At 39.2% G+C, this 21,279-nt stretch overlaps 2 protein-coding genes across 2 annotated transcripts in view; both read left to right on the forward strand.

The window, feature by feature from the left end:
• LOC132795008 (paxillin-B) overlaps positions 1-21,279 on the forward strand; it is a 78,201-nt gene that overhangs the window by 12,675 nt on the left and 44,247 nt on the right. The window lies entirely within an intron of this gene.
• Positions 8,483-10,171, forward strand: LOC132795783 (kelch domain-containing protein 10 homolog). Its single transcript, XM_060806670.1, has 2 exons — positions 8,483-8,579; positions 8,638-10,171. Exon 2 carries the CDS (start codon positions 8,654-8,656, stop codon positions 10,082-10,084), a length of 1,431 nt encoding a protein of 476 aa, XP_060662653.1. The 5' UTR covers positions 8,483-8,579; positions 8,638-8,653; the 3' UTR covers positions 10,085-10,171.

Here is a 21,279-nt window from a genome sequence, read left to right on the forward strand (position 1 = left end):
CTGTTAACTAACAGCGATTGGCAGTTAATTTCAAGTTTTGCGGTGTTGCTTATCGACAAATTGATAAACAGCTAAGATAATAAGTATTTTTTGAGAATCTGACAATTTGCTTTTCTTTTAATTTTCTTAAGCTGTAAAATTGAAATAAAAATGCAAATAAGCTTAAGGAGCAAGGGAGCTTTTTCATCGCGGTGCCTGTCTGTTATTAACAGAGCAGCCTGTTAACATGCCAAAACAACTGTTAGCTCAAAAATTGTCATTGCCTGCCATGTGCCTTGAATTGTAAACATATTCTTGCGAGAGCTGGGAACTGCTGCCAAAGAAATGTCGTCGTCGATCAATGAGAGCATCGAAACTGATGCAAATGATTCGCTGCACACGCTGGTGGATGAAATGGGCTACTCCAAGGAGAAGGCGTGTCAAGCGTTGTCGTATGCCAACAACAATCTGGAATTGGCCGTACAATATCTGCTCGAAGGTGATGCTGCCTTAGTTGGAGCAGATGGAGCTGCTAATGTGTCGTATGCCACTCTTCAGCGACGCTTCAAGCAGCTGCGTCATCAACTCTTGGACAATCCGGTCTTGAACGAATACAAGATTGCGTCACTAATGAGGGAGACGCGCACAGCGGAAGATCTGCGCGATATGGTCGACAATCATAGTGTGCAGTTTTTGTCAATGCTGCAAGAATCATCCGATGAGGAAGAGGAGCAGCGGCAGAAGAAGACAACAACGCATAAGCGTAGCAATCGTCTCAATGTCGAAGAATAGACAATAAAAAGAATTGAAGTAAAAGGTAACTGCGTTTTGCATTTTGTTGTTGCTCTTGGTACTGCTGTTACAGACGCTGTTGTTGTTGCTGTCGCTGCAGCTAATGGCATAACTCTTGTTGTTCTTGTAGTTGATGTTAGCTTCGCTGTTGTTGTTGTTCTTTGTGATGCTGTTTAGCGTCGCTGTTTTTGTTGTTCTTTTTTATGCTGTTTAGCGTCGCTGCTTTCATACTCACTGTTATTAGTACTGTCAGCGTCACTGTTGTTGTTGTTGCTGCTGCTGTTGGAGTTATTGCTGTTATTGTTGTTGTTGTTGTTGGCGCCGGTCAAGCTACCCTTCATGCGTTCGTTTGTGCTTCTTGCGTTCCTCACTCACTTTTTTTTTGCTTTTGCTATTGCGCTTTGTTTTGTTTTGGTTTCGGTTTTTTGGTTTTGTACTTCGGGCAGTGTCGAGCGTGTCAACCCTTTTGGTTTTTGGCCTGATGATTAATGATCGTTTTTTATTTTACTTGCTTGCTGTTTTGTACTGATTTCAATTTACCGCTAACCATGCACCCTTGCGAAATGGAAGGCTTCTTGGCTGTGTTGTCAAGTAGGCCTTGCGTTTCATTGAAAAATTTAATTTATGTAGATTTTCAACAATTTTATATTATATGATATACTAAGTAAAAACCAAATTTAAAATAGTTTAAAGCATTTTTAACATAATTGAAAGCCATTTGCAATTTTTTGAATTTTAATAAAGAAATGTATACAAAAACTATTAAAAAAAAAAATTAATAAATAGGTAAATTTCTAAATTTCTTCAAGAATTTAATATATTTTAAAGATTAATTTGTTTGTATATTGAACTAAGCAATAAGTTAAATTACGAATATATTTCAAAATAAAAATCAAACTGTTTCAACATTATTTATGGCAACACTGTGTGTTTGTAAGTGTGTTCACACTTCGTTGCGACCGCGTAGAATTGCGACTTTCTTCGTGGTTTTCTGCTGTTTCAAAATTCTAATTAATTTTGACTGCAACCGTTTGCACTGTCAACCGCAGCCAACGTTCGCTCAGCTTGGCTACGTTTAGCCTGGCTTGGCGGCTTTTGCCCGGTGTCGTTGTCAGCGCTTATCGCGGCCATTTGATCGGCGTTGCGGCGTACCGCAAAATGCGACAGTAACTGCGGCGACGACGACGTCAACGGCGACGGTGACAACCCTTGACGCGCGTAGGCGTCGCCCTATCATTTATCATGGGTGGCAAATGCGCCGCTTAAAAGTCGCTAACGTAACTGGAAGCTTCGGCCAGAGGGGCAATTTTTAAAGTGCATTGAGAGCAGCCAGCCAATTCGTATTGCACAGTCACAGTTAATAAATTGCGTATTGAAATTGGATATCATTGTTGTTGTTGTTGTTGCTTTCTTGCTTGTAGCACAATGCAACGCAATTAGAAGCGCTGTGCAGCAGCCCTGGTAGCTATGTACCTTATTTTTTGTTTTTTGTACCCTCGTTAACATATTATGCACAAAGGCAATCAATATGTTGACAACAAGCAGCTATAATAATAATTACAATAACAACGGCGTGCGAAATTGAACTACACAAAAAGACGAAGCGAAAAGAAAAGTGATTACACAAAAATTTGCAAGCGCAGCAATTTAATTGCTCTGCAATTTCGTGTGTACACACTGGCGAAAAATGCAAATGAGCAAATTATAAGACGCTGCAGGCCGCCTTGGCAGCCATCTTGAAATAAGACAGCCAAAAAAAATGCGAAGGAAATGTTAAAATTTAATTGATTGGGTAATAAATACTTATATGATATATTTATCTTTTCTTGTATTCAATATTCCATAAGTATTTATTGTTTATTATAATGAATATTTAATACAATTTATTAAAATAAATTATATCATTTATTTTTATTTTATTTACCTATTTATTGTATTAGCCAAGGTAGTTTAAAAACTTAAGAAACGCTAGTTGCGTTGCCTTTGTCTTTCTTTAATTTCGTAACTTTTACAAATTTTTGTTCATGATTAATTTGGAATTAAATAAAATGTTATTTGTGTATCTTCTTCTTAATAACTATATTAACAATAATTAACAACTTAATTATTTACATACCTACTAAGATTAAGATTATACGTTTTTAAACATTTTTAAGTTGAATATTTTTGTAATTATTATTTTAATTTTTGACCTATATATTATCTAAAACTGAAACTTTCAAGAAACTTATAGATATAAATTATGAATATTTAATAAGATAAAGATGTTAAAGATTTAAGATAAGAAAAATATTTGTAAACATTTGTTTTAACATTTGAAAATTAAATATTTTTGCCGTTTTTCTTTTTTTTTTTTTTAACTATATTCTCTAATCTGAAACTTTCAAGAAACTTAATAAAGTTGAAAAAAGTGTAGCACCTTTTATTTTTTTATTCTCTAAGAAAGATAATTAAAAAGATAGATTAGCTGGTGAACTCAAGACCCAAGCGAAACCAATAGATATCCCAAAGGTAAATAAAAAATGCTCGAGCACAATGCATTTGCATATTTATGTAGACCGAAAGAGAGACAGAGATACAGAGATAGAGAGAGAGAGAGAGTGGGAACCGCATCCTTGGTTTCATTTTTTATTTGCAGAAGCGCTTAATTGTGTTAAGGGGAGCGATGTTCTCGATTCTGGCCAGCAGCTGCTGAGGGCTGCCAATTAATAGATGAGAATGGATTTGTGTAAGAAATATGCGTTGCCATTTGCATGCAGCATCGGCAACAGCCATAGCAGCAACAGCAGCAGTTGTGGCAACAACGATGCGTGCCACTGACAAGCCCCGACCAGAGACAATTAGGCAATTATTTGCGCAAAGGATCAAAACCAAAACAAAAAGCATTCATTGCCAACGTCCTTCTGTCTGTGCTCTCTCTCTCTCTCTTCCTCTCCTTGTTGCTCGCACAGTGTGTCTCTCTCTCTTTCTCTTCTTCACTCAGTCTCTGCTGTTGTGCACATCTTGTATTTTGTTGTCAGTACCATCAATTCTGCTGATTTTATGCTGTTTTGTAAGACTTTTGTGTGATTACAGTTAGGAAAATGTGACTGGAAGCAGCTACAATTACGTTAGGAAAAATGTTGCCATTCTAAAAATACAATTTCTTAAATATTTAAAAGAATAGGTTTTCATTAAATTGAATTTTATTTTTACATTTTATATAAAACATTTCAAAAATCTATGAAATACCAATTTGTAAAATAATAAATTTCATTAAAATTTAACATCTTTTCAACATATTTCATTTCATAAAAAAAAATAAAGTTTGTAATGAAAAGTTTCAGTTTTATATACTTTACATTTTTAAATTGTTTTCTAAAGAATTAAATAATTTTTCTATACATTTCAATAGAACTCTTACAATATTCATTAAGAATTAATTACTAATTTTTTTTTTAATTTGCAAATAGTTAATTTTTATAAAATAAAATAATTTTAAATTTGCATATTTAAGTTATAACTAGAAAGCATGTGCCACAATCTTATTGTGAACGAAGGTGTGGCAACACTGTTTTTGTGGGAAAGCGCACAGTGTGTCGAAATTCCTCAGCACCCCGTGGGTTACATTTCATATGATTTGGCTTTGTTTCGTTTGGAGTTTGCTTTTAATTGAACATAAGCAATTAGCGTGCAATTTGTTTCGCTCGCAAAAATGCTAACGGTAATCGCAGGCCATGTTTTGTTTTGTTTTTTTTTTGGACTCTTCTTGGCTCCCCATTCAGAGGGAAATTCGTAGCCGGGGGTTCGTTCCACGTGTGCCACGTGTTTTGGGCGGCCAAAACGCACTTGAGTAGAATTAATTTTAAATGCTGCGCTGCACGCGGCTAAGTGATTATGCCAACCCAACGAAACCCAAGCAAAAGCATGCTTATATGTATGTATGTATGTGTACCATCTAGCATAGCTTCATCCATCCATTCATCCACCGGAGCAATTGCTCGCTCGCTCGCATGTTTAATTATAATTAAAAAGCCTTGGCTCATCGCTCTCTCTCTCTCCCTCTCTCCCTCGTTGGCACTGAGACATCTCGTTCGCTCTCTCTCGCTCGCACATGCTGCTTCAAACAGAACAACAACACCATAACATAACCTGGTCCCATAAACATTAAAATGCTTAATTGAGTGCTTAGTGGCTGCTGGGCTCGACTTGCAGCTCGAGCAGCCTCAGGATCTTGAAACTCATCTGCCTTGGCCATTGTCAGGGAGCAAGCAGGCCATGCACTTCATAATATTAATTATTTTAATTGAAATGTTCATTATTTTACATCTAATTTAGCGCTAGATGCGTGTGCAACCCCCCTTCACAGTCCTTCAGTCCTCTTCTCCCATCAACCAAGGAACGCTTTCAACCCAAAAATACCAATTCCAAATCCACGTCTCGTCCTCTTTCTCTTCCTGTGTACAATTCTCACATGCTTTCAAGCTTTCACTTTGAGGCCGCTTGGCACAGTGGTGCAAATGTCGAAATCATTGAATTATTTATTTCCAACGGCCTTGAAAATAACAATCACTTCAAGAAATTCATCTATATTTGTTTTTTATACCCGCTACCCATAGGGTAGAAGGGTATTATAACTTTGTGCCGGCAGGAAATGAATTGTAACAGATAGAACGAGGCATCTCCGACCCTATAAAGTATATATATTCTTGATCAGCGCCAACAGCCGAGACGATCTAGCCATGTCCGTCTGTGTCTGTCAGTCTGTCCGTCTGTCCGTATGAAACACTGGATCTCAGAGACTATAAGAGATAGAGCTCTAATTTTTTTCGCCAGCATTTGTTATGTTTGCACGCAGATCAAGTTTGTTTCAAATTTTTGCCACGCCCACTTCCGCCCCCGCAAATCAAAAAAGTCGAATAACAAGCTTAATTTTAAAGCTAGAGTTGGTATATACAATAAATACTATAAAATACTAAAATAAAAATTGTGGAAGTTATTAAAATACTTTTGTATGGGAAAAACGCCTACTTACTAGGGGTCTGAGTTGCTTTGAGTGACAATCTGACACATTGTGCCGTCTATGGTATATTTTGAATGGTGTACTATATCAATATACCAAACATGCCATTTGGTATATTTTTAGTATTTTTGTAGTATATTTGGTATATTTTGAAAATGATACCGCAATATTTTGCCTTTATTAACAATGGGTAGCGGGTATCTCACAGTCGAGCACACTCGACAATAACTTTCTTACTTGTTTTTTTTATTTTATTTAATATATAACTTTTATTAGAAAAAACTGATTACCAATTGAACCGTAAGAGAAATGACTTAATACATTAGAAATTTCTAATTAGAAAAGAAATTGCGAATGTAAAAGTAAGTGTTCAAATGAACTCAACTAAGTTTTTGGTTTATTTGTTAAATTTGTTGTTGTTCTTAACTTCTGTTGTAGTGGCGTAGATTACAAGTTGTTCCTTTTTCTTTTTTTTTTTTATTTAACACTTTCGAAATAAAGAAATTCGCACAGAATGGGGGTTGGTTAAGTGACCGCCTGAGATAAAGTGTGAGCGCATTGTGAGTGAGCGAAAAGCATTGAGTGCTTTGCGATCGGCAGATCGGAGAGTGTGACACTTGCCTACAATGTGCTCGCCTCAACATTCTCCCCTTTTGCAATATTGGGATTGCAATGGAGCAGTACAAAAAGCGTAATGCGGAATTAATTGAAGAAGTGCAAATTATGCGATCATTTAATAGTAAACTCAAAAAGCACTTTATGTATACAATACGAGAAGGAAAGAAGCTGACGATCAATATAAAGAATATAATTAAAAAATTGATATGCTGACATCAATATAAATTTTTCGGAGTCACAACCACAGTCATTAGAAAATGGTCAAGGCTCGAAATCGATCAGACTTTGCTCAGAATGTCGACGATCCAGCAGCAGTCGACGGTCAAGTCAAACAGTAATTGAGGGCTATGTCGATAAAGTTCTACCAACAATTCCAGAGCAGTGGTGATTTGTTGATATTATATCGCTAACTACTTCAGAAGAAGAAGAGAAGACTGATTGGTCCTTAACAACGATTGAGGCAGAGCTCTCCTCGATAACCGAAGAAAGCGAATCCTTGGAGGAATCCTCATCACCATTGCGCGATGACACCAGTTCAACAGCTTTGGGTATTTCAACAGGATAACGCTCCTATACATCTTGCGAGGTATACGATGTCGTTCCTGGAATCAAAAAATATACTCCTATTGCAGTGGCCAGCAATAAGTCCGGACTTGAACCCAATTAAGAACCTTTGTGGCGTTCTGTCAGCAAACGTCTACAAAGGTGGAAGGCAGTTTGAGTCATTGAAGGGCTTGAAGAAAGCCATTGTTAAAGAATGGGATGCCATAGACACAAACAGGCTTTAAAACTTGGGGAACTCAATGCCGCGACTTTTGAAATTGGTCGAACAAGAAAACGAAGATTCTACACCATATTAAAATAACAATCTTAAGTAATTTTGTAAAACAATATTACTTAGTTCCTTAACATTTTGCGCATTTTCAATTTTGCACAAATATTTACTTTCACTGAAGAATTTTTTCAATAAAATTTTCTATGTATAAAACATTTTATAATTTAATAAAAATTTGTTAAACATGCAAATTTCAATACCAAATACTTATTTAAAAAAATATTGAAAATAAATGATGAGATTAGTACAACAGGACGGCCTAGTCCAAAGCATCGCGTCAAAAAAACGCAAATCAGGTGCTATTCCAATTTGATACTTATGTTACATATTTACAATTCCATTTTGAGCATAGGATATTTCCCCAAATTGTGGAAGTATGCTGAGATCACGATGAGTCTGAAACCGGTCATAAAGTCAAATCAGTCTCATATCTGGCCTCGCAAAACTCTTTGAAAAACTTCTGCTCAAGCGTCTGTTTGAGCACAACGATTTTCCCACTGCAGTGGCGAGTATGCTCATTCCTTTGCACTGTAAAAGTGCCGTCAACGTCATGGCGGGTCTAGGTGCGTTGATCAATGGGCCTGCGGATGCCGGCCACGGAATCGCTGCCATGGGATATCCTGGGTTGTGCTCCTCTGGAGGGTGCCGGTTGGTTGCGTCGTCCCTCGTCGCTTAGAACACGGCTCCCGCATGTGCAGCATGATGTGGTGGTCCTCGCCACAATGTCTGCACCGTCCACCGTTGCGTCAAGTGCTCCCGGAGTGCCGGTGAGCCAGGCAGTTGGGACAATACTTATTAACAAGTACTGCCCGGAGCCGCTTCTCTGGTGTCAGCTACCCACCCCGGTGGAGGGTGTCCCGGCGAGGCACGGAAACCCCACGCGGAGTGACCGGCTCTGGGATACGAAGTGGATCGCGGCGGCGATCAGCGTGGGAGCACGATGAGCTTCGTGAGGAGGCCATGGTAAGCTGTCTTGGTGTAAAACATAACCAATAAAAATAAAAAAAAAGAGGAAGGAAACAAAAAAGAAGAGAAGAAAACAACTCAAAGTTGACTGTGACCCGTTACCCATTTTGAATAAAAGCAAAATATTGCGGTATTATTTTCAAAATATACTGCAAAAATACTAAAAAATATACCAAATAGTGCTGTAAATGTGTTTCATTTAATTTCGCTTGTAAGTTGCAAATTGAAAAGAAGGTTTTGGCGTCTGATAATTCCGCATCCCCAAAATCAACGACAACTACGAACAAAGTAAGCCGATCACTTTGTTCGTAGTTGTCGTGATTCAATAAACTTATTGGCGACAACTTTTCTATTCCCGAAAATAACACAAACGGCGTGCTTTGAATGGTGAGTCTCGAGCTTTGTTTTGCCTAGCATGTCTTCTCAAAGGACTAAAACATTCTAGATCAACTAAAAAGTCGATGGAAGGGTCGTCAGACGATGAGCAGTTGGAAATGCTCTTGGGATTTGACTTACGAGCGGATTTGCAAACGCTGGGGCCCCGGGATGTTGTGAACCTTCCAGCTTCAAACGATAGCGACAGCGATTCCATGAACGAAATCTTTTTGTTAGATGATAATTGGGCAGTCATGTCGCAGAGCGTGCGGCCACGTTACAGCTTTAAGTGCCAGCAATTGATCGAATGCCCGTTCACAAGGCAACCGAAAATCAATATTTTTAATGCCAGGATGCAAGGCCGTCTCCATCTGGTGGCACGTAACTTCAATTTGCTTACGGTTGTCAGCTATCCTCGTTTCGATGTCCATCGGAGATCGCATCATCAGGTTTGGAGCTACACTCCAGCAACAAATCGCTGGAAACTGGATGAGCGTTTCAAGCACAATATGCACGCGCTCCAACACATGAGGATGAAAGCATTTCTGAACACCGACGGAAATGAGCTATTGATCTACTTTGCCGACGATGAAAATCCAAGGATCGAAAATGGCTTTGTGGTGCACTCTATCGACGGCACAAATGCGATATTCCGGGCCGACGAAGGCGTTCTGCCGAGGGCAGGTTATGGTGCAGCATATGTGTCGCATCAGCATTTTATGTACGTGATTGGTGGCAAATTGAACTTAATCCCCGTATGCGACGTGCATCGCTACGATTTCCACAAGAGGCTGTGGCAGGTGCTCTACAAAAGTGATCTGAACAATCTCTTCTTTCTCGACTTTCCCAAGGGATGCTTTGGCCACCAAGTGATCACCGATGGCAAGTTCATCTATTGTCTAGGCGGCGGCGACATTGATATGCAATTGCGCGACTTCAAGCACATTCTCACCTTTAATCTGATCACCCACACTTGGCTTGAGCGTGACACCCAGCCCGATGACCGCATGCTAGCGGAGAACGAAGGCTATCCGAGGGCACGTCAGCTGTTTGCATGTGTGCAGCGACGTTGCTCCAACGGCGACATTGAAGCCATCATCTGTGGCGGCCAGGAGGCGGAATTCTTTAGCTACCTGTCCGACATATGGAAGCTCAATTTGTGCACCATGAAGTGGACGCATCTTCTCACCGCCCGTACACCGTTACCCACATACATCTCACCGGCCGCCCTGATGAGGAACGCTTGCTTGTTCGTCTTCGGTGGGGTTGAGAGTAAGGGTAATTGGGCTCCGAGACCCGGTGTGATGGGACTCTACAAGATGTGGCTGACGGTGCCGAAGCTAAGTGAATTGGCCTGGGAAGCATACAGCTACTATAACGACCTCAAGGGTCGCGATCGCCAAGAGTTGATCACTTTGGGCATTCCATCGCGATTTGTTGAACGCCTGCCTCCTATCGAGCCGAGTCCCGAGTTAGCTGATCGTAGAACAAAACCAAAGATTGCAAAGCAATCATGATCAAGAATTTAACACTTTTATGTTAATCTATATAACTTGCAATCAAACAGCATTCAATGCTCAAATATATTTGTTGGAACTAACCACAAGCACAGTAGAGATTTCGATATTTTGCTTATTATACCAGCTACCACTTACTAGGGGTCTTAGTTGTTTTTTCTGGCAATCTGGTATATTGTGCCGTCTATGGTATATTTTGAATGTGGTACAATATCGATATACCAAATATACCATTTGGTATATTTTTAGTATTTTCGGGATATTTTGAAAATAATACCGCAATATTTTACATTTATTAAAAATGGGTAGCTGGTATTTCACAGTCGAGCACACTCGACTGTTACCTTTTTACTTGTTTAAATTTAAGAATAGAAATTACAAGGCCAATGCCAAGGCAAGGCAATTAGAATATAATAAATAGAATATAAATATAATTGTTTAGTAATAAGTTAAACTAATTAGAGAACATAACTATAATTTTAAGTACTCATTGTTTTAGTTTTAATAAATTTAATTTGAAGTATAATAAACATTTTATTTACTGCATATATTTTTGAGCGTATTTTTATTTTGCATATTCCGAACTACGCACTAGAATCTAAGCACAGATTTTCTGCTAGAGCTGGACCACAGATTTTCTACAAGAAACGTCGAGTACAAATTCAGCCAGCGCAGCCGAGGGAAATTTAAATTTCCCTCTGGCAGAATTTATATTTATGAAATTCGGAATATAGGCAGCGCCTTCTTTTCTTAGGATTTGGATAATTTTATTTTAGTTATAATTTTTTTTTTAATAAATATATCAATATTGCTCTTTTATTTCGGTTTTGAAATTGCTAAGAATATATATATATAGAATTTTAGTTATCAATCTTTTTAAAATCAAATCGTAATCAAAAGAGAGGTAGCTACTTTTATAACATAACGTTGGTCCCACTGTGCGCACTGCTTGATATAGCTTACATTAATTTTGTTGTGCTGTTGCTGGAGTTGGTTTTTTTTTTTTTGGGGTTGTTGCATTTGGCGCGGGGTTTATTATAAATTTTTAATTGGCTTTTTATGTATGAATAATGCTGCTCTTTGCCAGCACTCGCACTCGCCGTCGCCGTCGCCGTCGTTTTTGCCCCTGTCAAGGGGATGCAGCCCAGGGGTTTGCGGTGGATGCGCTGCTTCGCAATCTGTGTGTTTGTGTGTGTGTGCGTGTGCGTGTGTGTGAGTATCTGTGTCTTGGGTGCGTGTGCTACGCTTATCCTAAGTAGTTTGAGCCTATTATTTATGCAGCCAATTCATTATGTGGTTGTCGTTTCGCTATTCGTATTTCTATTATGTGTTATTATTATTCTGTCTCTCTCTCACTCATTTTGATTTTTTGCGCAAATTTGTTATGGTAGCAAAAGAAGGGGTTGGCAGAGAAGATAACGTGAAATGTGTCTGTCAAGTTGCTCGGTTAACCGACAGAAATCAAATCAGTTCGAGGTGCAAAATAATAAATGACCAACTACGTCAACAACAACAACAACCATAATATGCAACCCCATGTCAAATATAAAAAATTATATTCTTGTCAACTCATTAGAAACGTGATGATGAAAATGCTGTGAAAAGGGTTTGTCATTTAATTAAAAACATAAAAAAGGAAATTCTATTGCTCCGTTTACATAAGAAACACAAGCTCCACCTACAACACACAATGCGAATTGTCTGTCTGTGTTAACAGCGGCTGCTTAACAGTGCGCGCCTACGCACAGGTGCGATTTAACAGAGCTCTGTTAACGGCGCTGCTGCTACCCTCGATTTAAACGGCACCTGCGATAGGCGGCTGCCAGTGAAATCCCAAATGCTTGGGCATCCAATGGCAGCGCAGCCCCAACAGCTAAATGAGAAAAAAAAACATAAAAAAAACAACGAACTAAAATACCCCCCTTCTCACAACCCCACCCACAACACATTGCATGTATGCGCAAGAGCCAAAACAACCCTCGGAAAAGTAACAGCAACAGCAGCAGCAGCAAATGCCGGTCTCAGTCAAAGCAGCTGATAAGCCAACTGCACAGAGAGCGACAGAGAGAGCGTGAGTGAGAGAGCGCACACACGCACGCAAAGAGAGCGCAAGGCTGGCCCAACCACCTAACATAGCAGCAGCAACAACAGCAGCAGCAGCAGCGCCAACGCCAGCAGCAGCAACAACAAACAATTGCTGCTTTTCGGTTTTCATTCATGCCCAGCCAGCATTCGTCAAGTGAACTTCGGCGCTGGCGGTCGTGTTGTGTGCGCAGGCAGCAGAAGTAGCAGCAGCAGAGCAACAACAACAGCTACGAACAAAATTACGTTACGCGATTTATCGTGTGTGTTCAAGCAAAATCAAAAGTGCGAATCTCATTTGTTTATTATTGAAATTGTTTGTTTTTTTTTTTGGGGCCACCAAACATATTTATGTGTGATTGCAGTGTGCTTGTGTGTGTTTACATGCCACAGCAGTAATAACAACAACAGCAAGAGCAATAACATCAAGTAAAGCAACAACGAAAAGATCTTCGCTGGTTGTGTATTTTACGCCCACCACCCCCCGTTGGCGTTTTGTGTGAAGCAATAATTTGAAATATGCAAATTTACGAGCTAACTAATTGAGTCGAGTTCAGTTTCGCGTGCGTTTGCGTCTGTGTCTGTGTATTTGTATTTGTGTGTTGTTGCAGGTGTCGGCTCGTTACTTGCTCTCTCACTCTTACTCTCAATTCGCAGTCGGCGTCGTGTGTTGAGTGATCTTCGCTACGTTTTCTGCTGGGCGGGCGTCTTCTTCTTGCCATCTGTACTAATTCAATCAACGGTAAATCACGCGCGCATATCGTTCGCTCGGTCGCACTCACTCTTCTCTTGTTCTACAGTGCACGTGTGCGTGTGTGTGTCAGTGTTTGTGTGTGTGTGTGTGAAGCAACAATTTTCATGCGTTTAGTACGACTATTAAAATTCGCACTCAATTAGCACTGAACAGCAACATAAACAAAACAAAAGGAAAGCAACTTGAAGAAGAAGTAGAAGAGCATCCACATTCCTGTGTGCAAATTGTACAACAAACAACGCAAACAAGCGAAATACTAGAAAAAATAAATATAAAAAGCAGCAACAGAATAGCTAAATAGCTAAATAGAACGAAGCACAGAGAAAAGCCTTTCTGCAGGGAGAGAAAGACACAAACGAGAAACGAGAGCAACAACCAAGAACAATAACTGAACGAGCTTCCTCTTTTGCCTGCCGTCTTCATCATCATCATCAACGTCTTCGAACGTCATCATCGTGCTTTGCTCCCCCAACAAAAAAGCAACAATTTTCTGCATATGTAAGTCGAAACTTTTGTGCTGCGATCCTTTTAATTAGTTTACTTTTAGTTTCTGTGCTGCTGCCTGTTGTTTATTTTTGCCATTTGTTTTAATTAACGTCGTCGTCGTCGTCACTGCATTTGGCAGACGAGAAGAAAACGAGCGGAGAGACTCCGAGACTCGAGACATAACCACAAGAACAACAACAACAGCAACAACAACAAAACGCAAATCTTTTCTGTTAATTGCTTGAGTTTCAAGTTTCGCTGCGTTTACGTTAAAATAGCAGCAACAGAAATAAGAGAGAGACAGATAGAAAAAGAGAGAGAGAGAGAGGGACACTAAAATAAGTATCTATGACTCTGTAGTGTGCATTACTATATGTGTTATATAAAATCCAACAATGAAAATTCCAAAAGAATAACTATAGATCAATGCAACCACAAAGTGCAGATCATTTAAATGTCAAGCAGTCAGTTTGAAATTGAATGGCATAATGAAAATTACATATTAGAGAATTGCAAATAACGGTAAACCCTTCTATACTGCATAGAGGTTGCTTCAAATCGATTTATTTAGTGTTCTTCTAGAATATAACGGTAGAAAATGTAGTGGGAACATATCTCCAAGATTCATAGAGGATTCTTGAACTTTATTTGTTAACTTGTTATATTATCTGAAATAATTTCCAATTAAAAACACTTTGAATTAAGATTGTATATTAGAAATACCAAAAGAAATGAACATTTTCAAATTTAAAAACATTCCTAGAAGTTAATTTTAGAATAAAATCAAATCAAATATCAAAATGTAGACTTTAGAATTAAAGTACGTTGAAAACCATTTCTTAAAGAATTGAAGATTTTTATACAACACTTGTTTATCTGTATTAATTACAGGTGATTATCAAATCATTATTTGTTTAAAGTGTTGTACTGTAAACTTGACTAATTTCCAAGTATTTAGCGATTTCCATTAATGGCAACTTGTTCAGTTTCCTGTTCAACACTCAAGTGCTAGTGCTACCGTTAAAAGCTAATGCACTTTAGTGCATTGTTCAACATTGGAATTCCCATAGATTTCTAATGCTCATTGCTACGGCACTCGGCCATGGCAGCGTGTCAAAAGCTCGCATTCACATGCTGTGTCGTGTCATGCAACAATATATCATGAGAGAGCTGGAGAGTTGGAAAATGAAGCTGAGAGCAGAGAAGTGCTCTTAATTAGTTGCGCTTTTATCAGCTTGTGTGGCAAGTCGCAACAATGCGATCGCAGTTATCATCTAATTGCAAATTTGACGCATTTACATATTTGTATCTTAGTTTTTTCATTCATAGTGCGTTGGTGGTTGGCTTTTCTCCCACAGCAGTTGCTGTTTCGCTGTTGTTGTTGTTGTCTGTTAACCAACCCATTAATGCCAAATGCGTGTCTGTCAAGTTATAAAGACTCGTCTCGCTTGTTTTTGGAGCGTGTAAAGTGGTGGAGGTGCAAAACTCAAGAAAGACTAAAACAAAACAGAGAAGTGAAGTGGAAGTGGAAATGCGAATGTGAATGCGAATGGAAATGGAAGTGCATTGGCTCAGTTAACGTTGCCTGCTATCGACTCGACTCAACTCGACTCGACTCGTCTCGTCTGAAGTCGCGTCTCGTTTCGTCTCACGTTGCATTAATTAACATTTAAACAATAATTAAATTATTCATACAAATGTGGCAAATGTAAGCGCGAAGGCGGAGACCGTGTTTTGTGAGAGAGGGGCAGCGGGGAGAGCGGGGGGCTGCAAAAAGGAGGCACCTTCAACATCAACGGCATCACATCGCTGATGCGAACCGCCGATTGTGCCCGGCAGCAACAGCCTATTAGTATGGCTTATTGCCTTGCTACCGATCCGATCCTCAGCCTCAGTCTCTGTCTCTGTCTTCCCTCTCTCTCTCTCTCTCTCCATCTCTCTCTCCCATTCTCGCTCTCTGGAAACGATCTTATCGGTAGCAGGGCGCGCACGCGCAACTCGCGGCTTGCGGCTCACACAGTAGCCACCAAGGCAGATGAGAGAGGCAGACGAGGCAGCGGCAAAACGCACCTACATGCATATACATATGTATAAGAGGCACACACACACTCACACACACACTTGCCACTCACATCCGCAACAGGGACTCCAATGACTTCAGCCAGGCTGCTTGCCTCCTCTGATTGTCAGCTTAATAACACTGCACTCGGCTTTCGAGTTCCAATTTCTTATAGAGCATAACATATAACAAACTATAGAAGTTGGGAACTATAAAAAAATGTTTTTATCTACTCGAAATATTCAGTTTCAATATTTGGTAATTGACTTGAAACTGAACTTTCAGTCAACAAGAATTATAATAATTTGGAGCAATGAATAAAAGCTCTTTAAATTACAAGAGTTAAGAATATCCAACTTGTTAACCATGTTCCTAGAGTTCTTCATTTTTTAAAAGTGTATTTATTTATAGTATTTGGTATGCTTACGGTTAAATATACAGCTACCTAAGATGTGACTATTCTTTTTCCTCTGTAACTCTAAAATTTAACTGTAAGCATTCAAAATTCTAGAAATAAATAATAATACATCCTAAAAGAATTCAAGTAAAGAAATGATGCACATTTTAATAATAAAAGAAGAATCTTAACGTTAAATAAAACTGGTTAAAATATTACAAGAAATATTATATACAAGTTGTTTCAAAAAGGTGAGAACAATATTAATGCAATATTAGGAAAAAATAGGTTCAGTAATTTCCAAAGAAATTGAAAACAAAATAAATATAATATTAGGAAAAAATAGAAAAAATTTCCAAAGAAATGGAAAACGAAATAAATTTATTGAGAAAAAATAGTTTAAGCAATTTCGAATGTTTCTCATTATATATTTGCATAAAATTCCTAAAATTTGAAATGGAATATTGAACAGATAAGCTTAGTGAATAATAATAATGAGATAAATTACTTTAAATATGCTGTTCATATACAATTCCCGAGATGTGTTTCAAAAGCTGAATGCTACAATCGAGTTGTCGTATGCTAGCAATGTCTTTAGAAAGCTGATTGCTGTGATTGATCTGTGATTATTTTAAAGTGTTGCGTATACTTGATATTAATGAAGTGCAATTGCAAATGAAACAATGTCGATCGAATGTTGTAGCGTATTTAAATCGCTGCCATGCTGCAGAGTGTAATTGCCACACATTGTGCTGCGGCCTTTTAATGCTAACAACTTGCTTAGCCAGCCGTTGCTGCAGCATGCAGAGCTGTCTCTCCCCCTCTCTTGTTTTCACCCAACCTCCCTCTCTCTCTCTTGGTGTCTTTCTCTTGTTTGTTCTCCGCTGTTTACTGCACTGCATGCAGCTGCCGCTTGGTGTCCTGACTGTGGCAAGTAATCCTTTAATTTATGACACTCGACGGAGTCAACTAGAACTTGGTTGCAGCCTTGTGGCAAGCCAGAGAGAATGAGAGAGTGAGAGAGAGAGGCGCTGCCACATGACAACAATTTGCAAATATTTTATTAATAAATGGCCATTGCCCAAGCCGGGCCAAGAGCTTTGCAACTAGCCAAACTTGTTGAGAGAGCGAGAGAGAGGGAGAGCGGGATCTTGGCTTTGGTGCAGCGAGGCATGCAACGACTTCTTGCAGCTAAATTAAATTAAAATAAAAGTGCGCTAAGGTTGCGCCCAATGCGGCAAGCGGCATGCGGCATGTGGCAAGCGTGGCACGCACAGGCAGAAACGGTAACTCGGTAACTGGGCGACTCGACTCGACGCCATGGATCAGGGACTGAGTAAGCAACAAACGAGCAACAGCAACAACAACAACAGCAATCAGAGCTGCAGGCCAGTTCTGTGGGCAGCGTGTGTGTGTGTGTTGTGTGTGTTGGCTGGCAAATTGAAATCGAAAAAGAAAACTCGTTAATTAAAAAGTTAACATGTTGGTTTTGGCTTGGCCAGAATCAACGTCAGCTTCAGCCTCAGCCTCAGTCTCAGTTTCAGCTTCGGTGTTGAGCGGCAAGTTGCAAAAGTTGCCTTGTTGCAATTGGCTTTATTAATAATTAAGAGGCAACGTCATCGTTGCTGCATTATTATCATCATCATCATCATCATGATCATCATCATCGTTGTCGTTGTCGTCATCATCCTTGTGCCTTATAACGCATTTTTGTGACGTTGCACGTTGCACGCTGTTGCGGGGCAAGACCGGATTCGTTGCTGTTGCTGTTGCTGTTGTTATTGCTGTGGTGGTCAAAGGAAATGCGTCGCGCCAAAATGAAAAATGAAGTGCGCCCGGCCTCTCGCACATAATGTGTTTTTATTATAATTTCATTAAAAACAAACAGTCAACGACGACGACGCAAAAACGGGGGTTGCATGCGGCATGCGGCATGACAAGTTGTTGTTGTTGCCTTTACAGCCGCAACGAAGTGGATTTAATGCGACCGAAGGTTGCGCCAAAGGAGCAATCACACTTTACTCAGGATATATGCCATTTGTCGTCTCTTTTTAGCACTCTCTCTCTCTCTCTCTCTCTCTCTCTTTGGGATTTACTTTGTGTAATGAGATTTGTGTTGAACTAGCAATTTTATTATTTTGATGTGTTTACCTTATTACAATAATCGCCATAGAAATGTGACAAGTTTTAGGAATAAATAAAAAAAACAGTGAAAACAAATTTAGCTTTTATAAAAATGGAAAAAAAAAGCTACCACCAACCCATTTTTAATAAAAGCAAAACTGTGCGGTATTACTTTTAAAATATACCAAATTAATATACCACAAAAATACTAAAATATACCGAAAGCTATATTTGGTATACCTGCTACATAGATTAAATAAAAGAAAAATAGGGCGGTATTATTTTTAAATTCTACCGAATTAATATACCACAAAAATACTAAAATATACCGAAGGCTATATTTTGTATACCCGCTACCTAGATTAAATAAAAGAAAAATAGGGCGGTATTTTTTTTAAATTCTACCGAATTAATATACCACAAAAATATACCGAATGCTAAATTTGGTATACCCGATACTCATTTTGAATAAAAAACAAAGCAGTGCGGTTTTACTTTTAAAATATACCACAAAAATACCAAAGACTATATTTGGTATATTGATATAGTACTAGATTCAAAATATATCCATCCATTGCCCTTATTGTATTTTACTATTTGTTAATGTTTAATTAGAGAAGAAGTAAATTTAAGAATTTTATGCAAAGATTTTTTCATATATACAGATTTCCATGATGTTTAAGAGCATAGAAAAAAGTAGCCAGAAGTCTATATTCGCTCTGACTCATCTTATTGCAATAAAGAATTGTATTCGTTATTACAATAAAATAATAATAATGTAGATTTCATGACTTCTTATGCTTGAGCTGTCAGAGGATTTCTTAATAATTTAGCAGGCGCTGTTTTCCTTTCAGAATCAGACTTTCAAATCAGACTTTTTGTTTTTTTTTGAGTTAGTTGCTTTTGTTTCATTTATGGAAATAAGCTTTCTTTAATAGAGTAGACTCTTTTACTTACATTAGCAAATGTTCCTTCTTTCTTCTAGGCTTTTCTTGCAACAGTTTCCTTTCTTCAGAGTCTGAAGAAATACTCAGATTCTCCTCCAATTGCTCTTTTGTACTTTCGAAAAATGCTTCTTTTTGCCAAGTTTTTTTTTTTGGCTAGAATTTTATTGTTTTCCTTGCATAATTTTTTAGAATTTGGTGGCTTTCCCTTTCTCACTTTTTATCTTTGCTTTCAGCCAAAGATTTGATTGGTTTATTGGGCTAGAATTTATTTGTTTTCTCTTTCACTTTTTTGCCTAAAATTTAGTAGCGTTCTCTTTCTTTACTTTCCACCTTTCTTCGCTCGCTCTTACGTAACAATTTTTCTTAGATGTTTTTACACTCGAAGTTTTTCAGCTTTTTTCAACTGCATTCAAAGCTTCCTTCTCTGGTTTTTTATTTGCCACCTTTTGCGCTCTTGAGCGCACTTTCCACTCTCCACCTCTCTCTCTCGCTCCTTCTTTGCCTGTGTCTCTGTCTCTGTCTCTCTCCTTCACTTGGCTCATTTACACAGATTTTTATCGGAGCAGCACACGCACCTGAAACCGCAGACAAAAGCCGAGCAAAGTCAAAGCCGAATGCCGAGAGCCAAGTTGCAAGATCCAAGACCCAAGCTTCAACTTCAACTTCAACTTCAACTGCAACGCAACCTCCAGACCCCAAAGAGGAAGTGAGACAGAGAGAGAGAGAGAGAGAGAGAGAGAGAGAGAAGAGCTTCGTCTTCAGTTGTTGCTTGTTGCCTTCGTTGTTTTTGTTTTTGTTTTTTTGTGGTCGTTTTCTTTATAATTGGTTTGAAATTAATTTGCCAATTACACGATCTCACATTTAATTGGCTTACCCCGGCGGCAGCGGCGGCAAGAACGGCTTGGGCCTCCTGCCTCCGCATGGTGCGTACCGCACACTGTTTGTGTCCCTTCTCCTTCTCCTCCTCCTCGCTCCTCCTCTTTAAGGCTTTGATTCTGCTGTTGCCCTTTTTTGTATGTTGAGCTGCTTGGCTGTGTTTTTGGTTTACGCTTCGCTTGGTCCCCATGGCGCAGATCTCTCTCCCTCTCCCTCTCCCCCACTCTCTCTCTCTCTCTCACTGAGGATGATGATGATGATTGTGGAGCATCGCGATCTGATCGGAGCAAAACATCATCATTAGCAAGAGCTGCCCCTAAACATTGTCGCTTTCAATTTGAGTAAATGAGGCAAACAGTGCGTGCGACATTCGCTTTATGTGCCGACAGTTTGTTTCCCTTTCCCTTCCCTTCCCTTCCTTTTCCCTTCCCATCTCTGCTATCTCTGATCAGTGGCTTATCAATTTGCAATATGCATTTTTGCATAATACCTACAGCCATCTCCTCCTCATACTCTCTCAAATTGTATGTCATTCGATCCCAAATCCCGATCCCGATCCCGATCCCTATTCCGATCCCCAGAGAAGAAGTTGGCGACACAACGCGTTAATTGGGTTGAACGTACCGCAAAGTTGCAAGTTTTGCCTTTTGTTGAATATCCGCGCTCGCTCTCTCACTCTCTCTCTCTCTCTTTCGCTCTTTCGAAACCAGTTTCGATTTAATACTCGATTCTTGATTCTCAATTTGCCATCTTTTTTTCTGTTGTTGTGGTTTGCATCAGTTCTCAATGCTCTTGATGCTTCGATTTGCAGCAATTTTAACTAAAGCCTAAACACTTTTAGTTAAAATGCCAATTAAAATATTTTTTTTATGCTTCTACTCCTTTTGCCCGGTGATCGATGAGCGCTCGCGCTTCTCCGTCTCCGTCTCCGTCTTCGTTTTCATTTTTGTTTTTGGCTGCTGTCGCAAATAAATGCAGATGTCAATTAGAGCCTCATTAAAAAATGCGCAAAAGCGCAAACTTTCAACTTGCAATTTGAGAAGCCCAACCCAACATGACTCTCGATCGGAGACGAAGACGAAGACTCTCGATCCAAACAGACTCTCGCATTCACAGTCACATTCACATTCAGATTCAGTGTCCAAGTGGCGGTCTAGTGACTGAGTTTCATTTGGGGATTCATCTCCATCCTCAGCTCCATCTCCATCTCCATGCTCGTCTCGTCGTCTTCTTCTTTTGCTGTACATGAGCATCACTTGCACTTTTGTTTGTTTGAGAGACATCGACTGCGACTGCGACTGCGACTGCTTTGCAACTTAACCGCAGCTTGCCACAGCTCACAAGGCTGCCGCATTCCGTGTGCTCGGTGCGCACAGTGCTGCAAAAACGATTGTAATAAACTAAAATTATATTATTATTATTATTATATGGCCATGACAACACTTTTATCGGGAAATGATAAATAAATAA

This window comes from Drosophila nasuta, chromosome X, assembly GCF_023558535.2.
Source record: "Drosophila nasuta strain 15112-1781.00 chromosome X, ASM2355853v1, whole genome shotgun sequence".
Classification (NCBI taxonomy): Eukaryota; Metazoa; Arthropoda; class Insecta; order Diptera; family Drosophilidae; genus Drosophila; species Drosophila nasuta.

Coding starts and splice junctions, on each gene's coding strand:
- LOC132795783 (XM_060806670.1), top strand. CDS start 8,654: ATGGAAGGGTCGTCAGACGATGAGCAGTTGGAAATGCTCTTGGGATTT.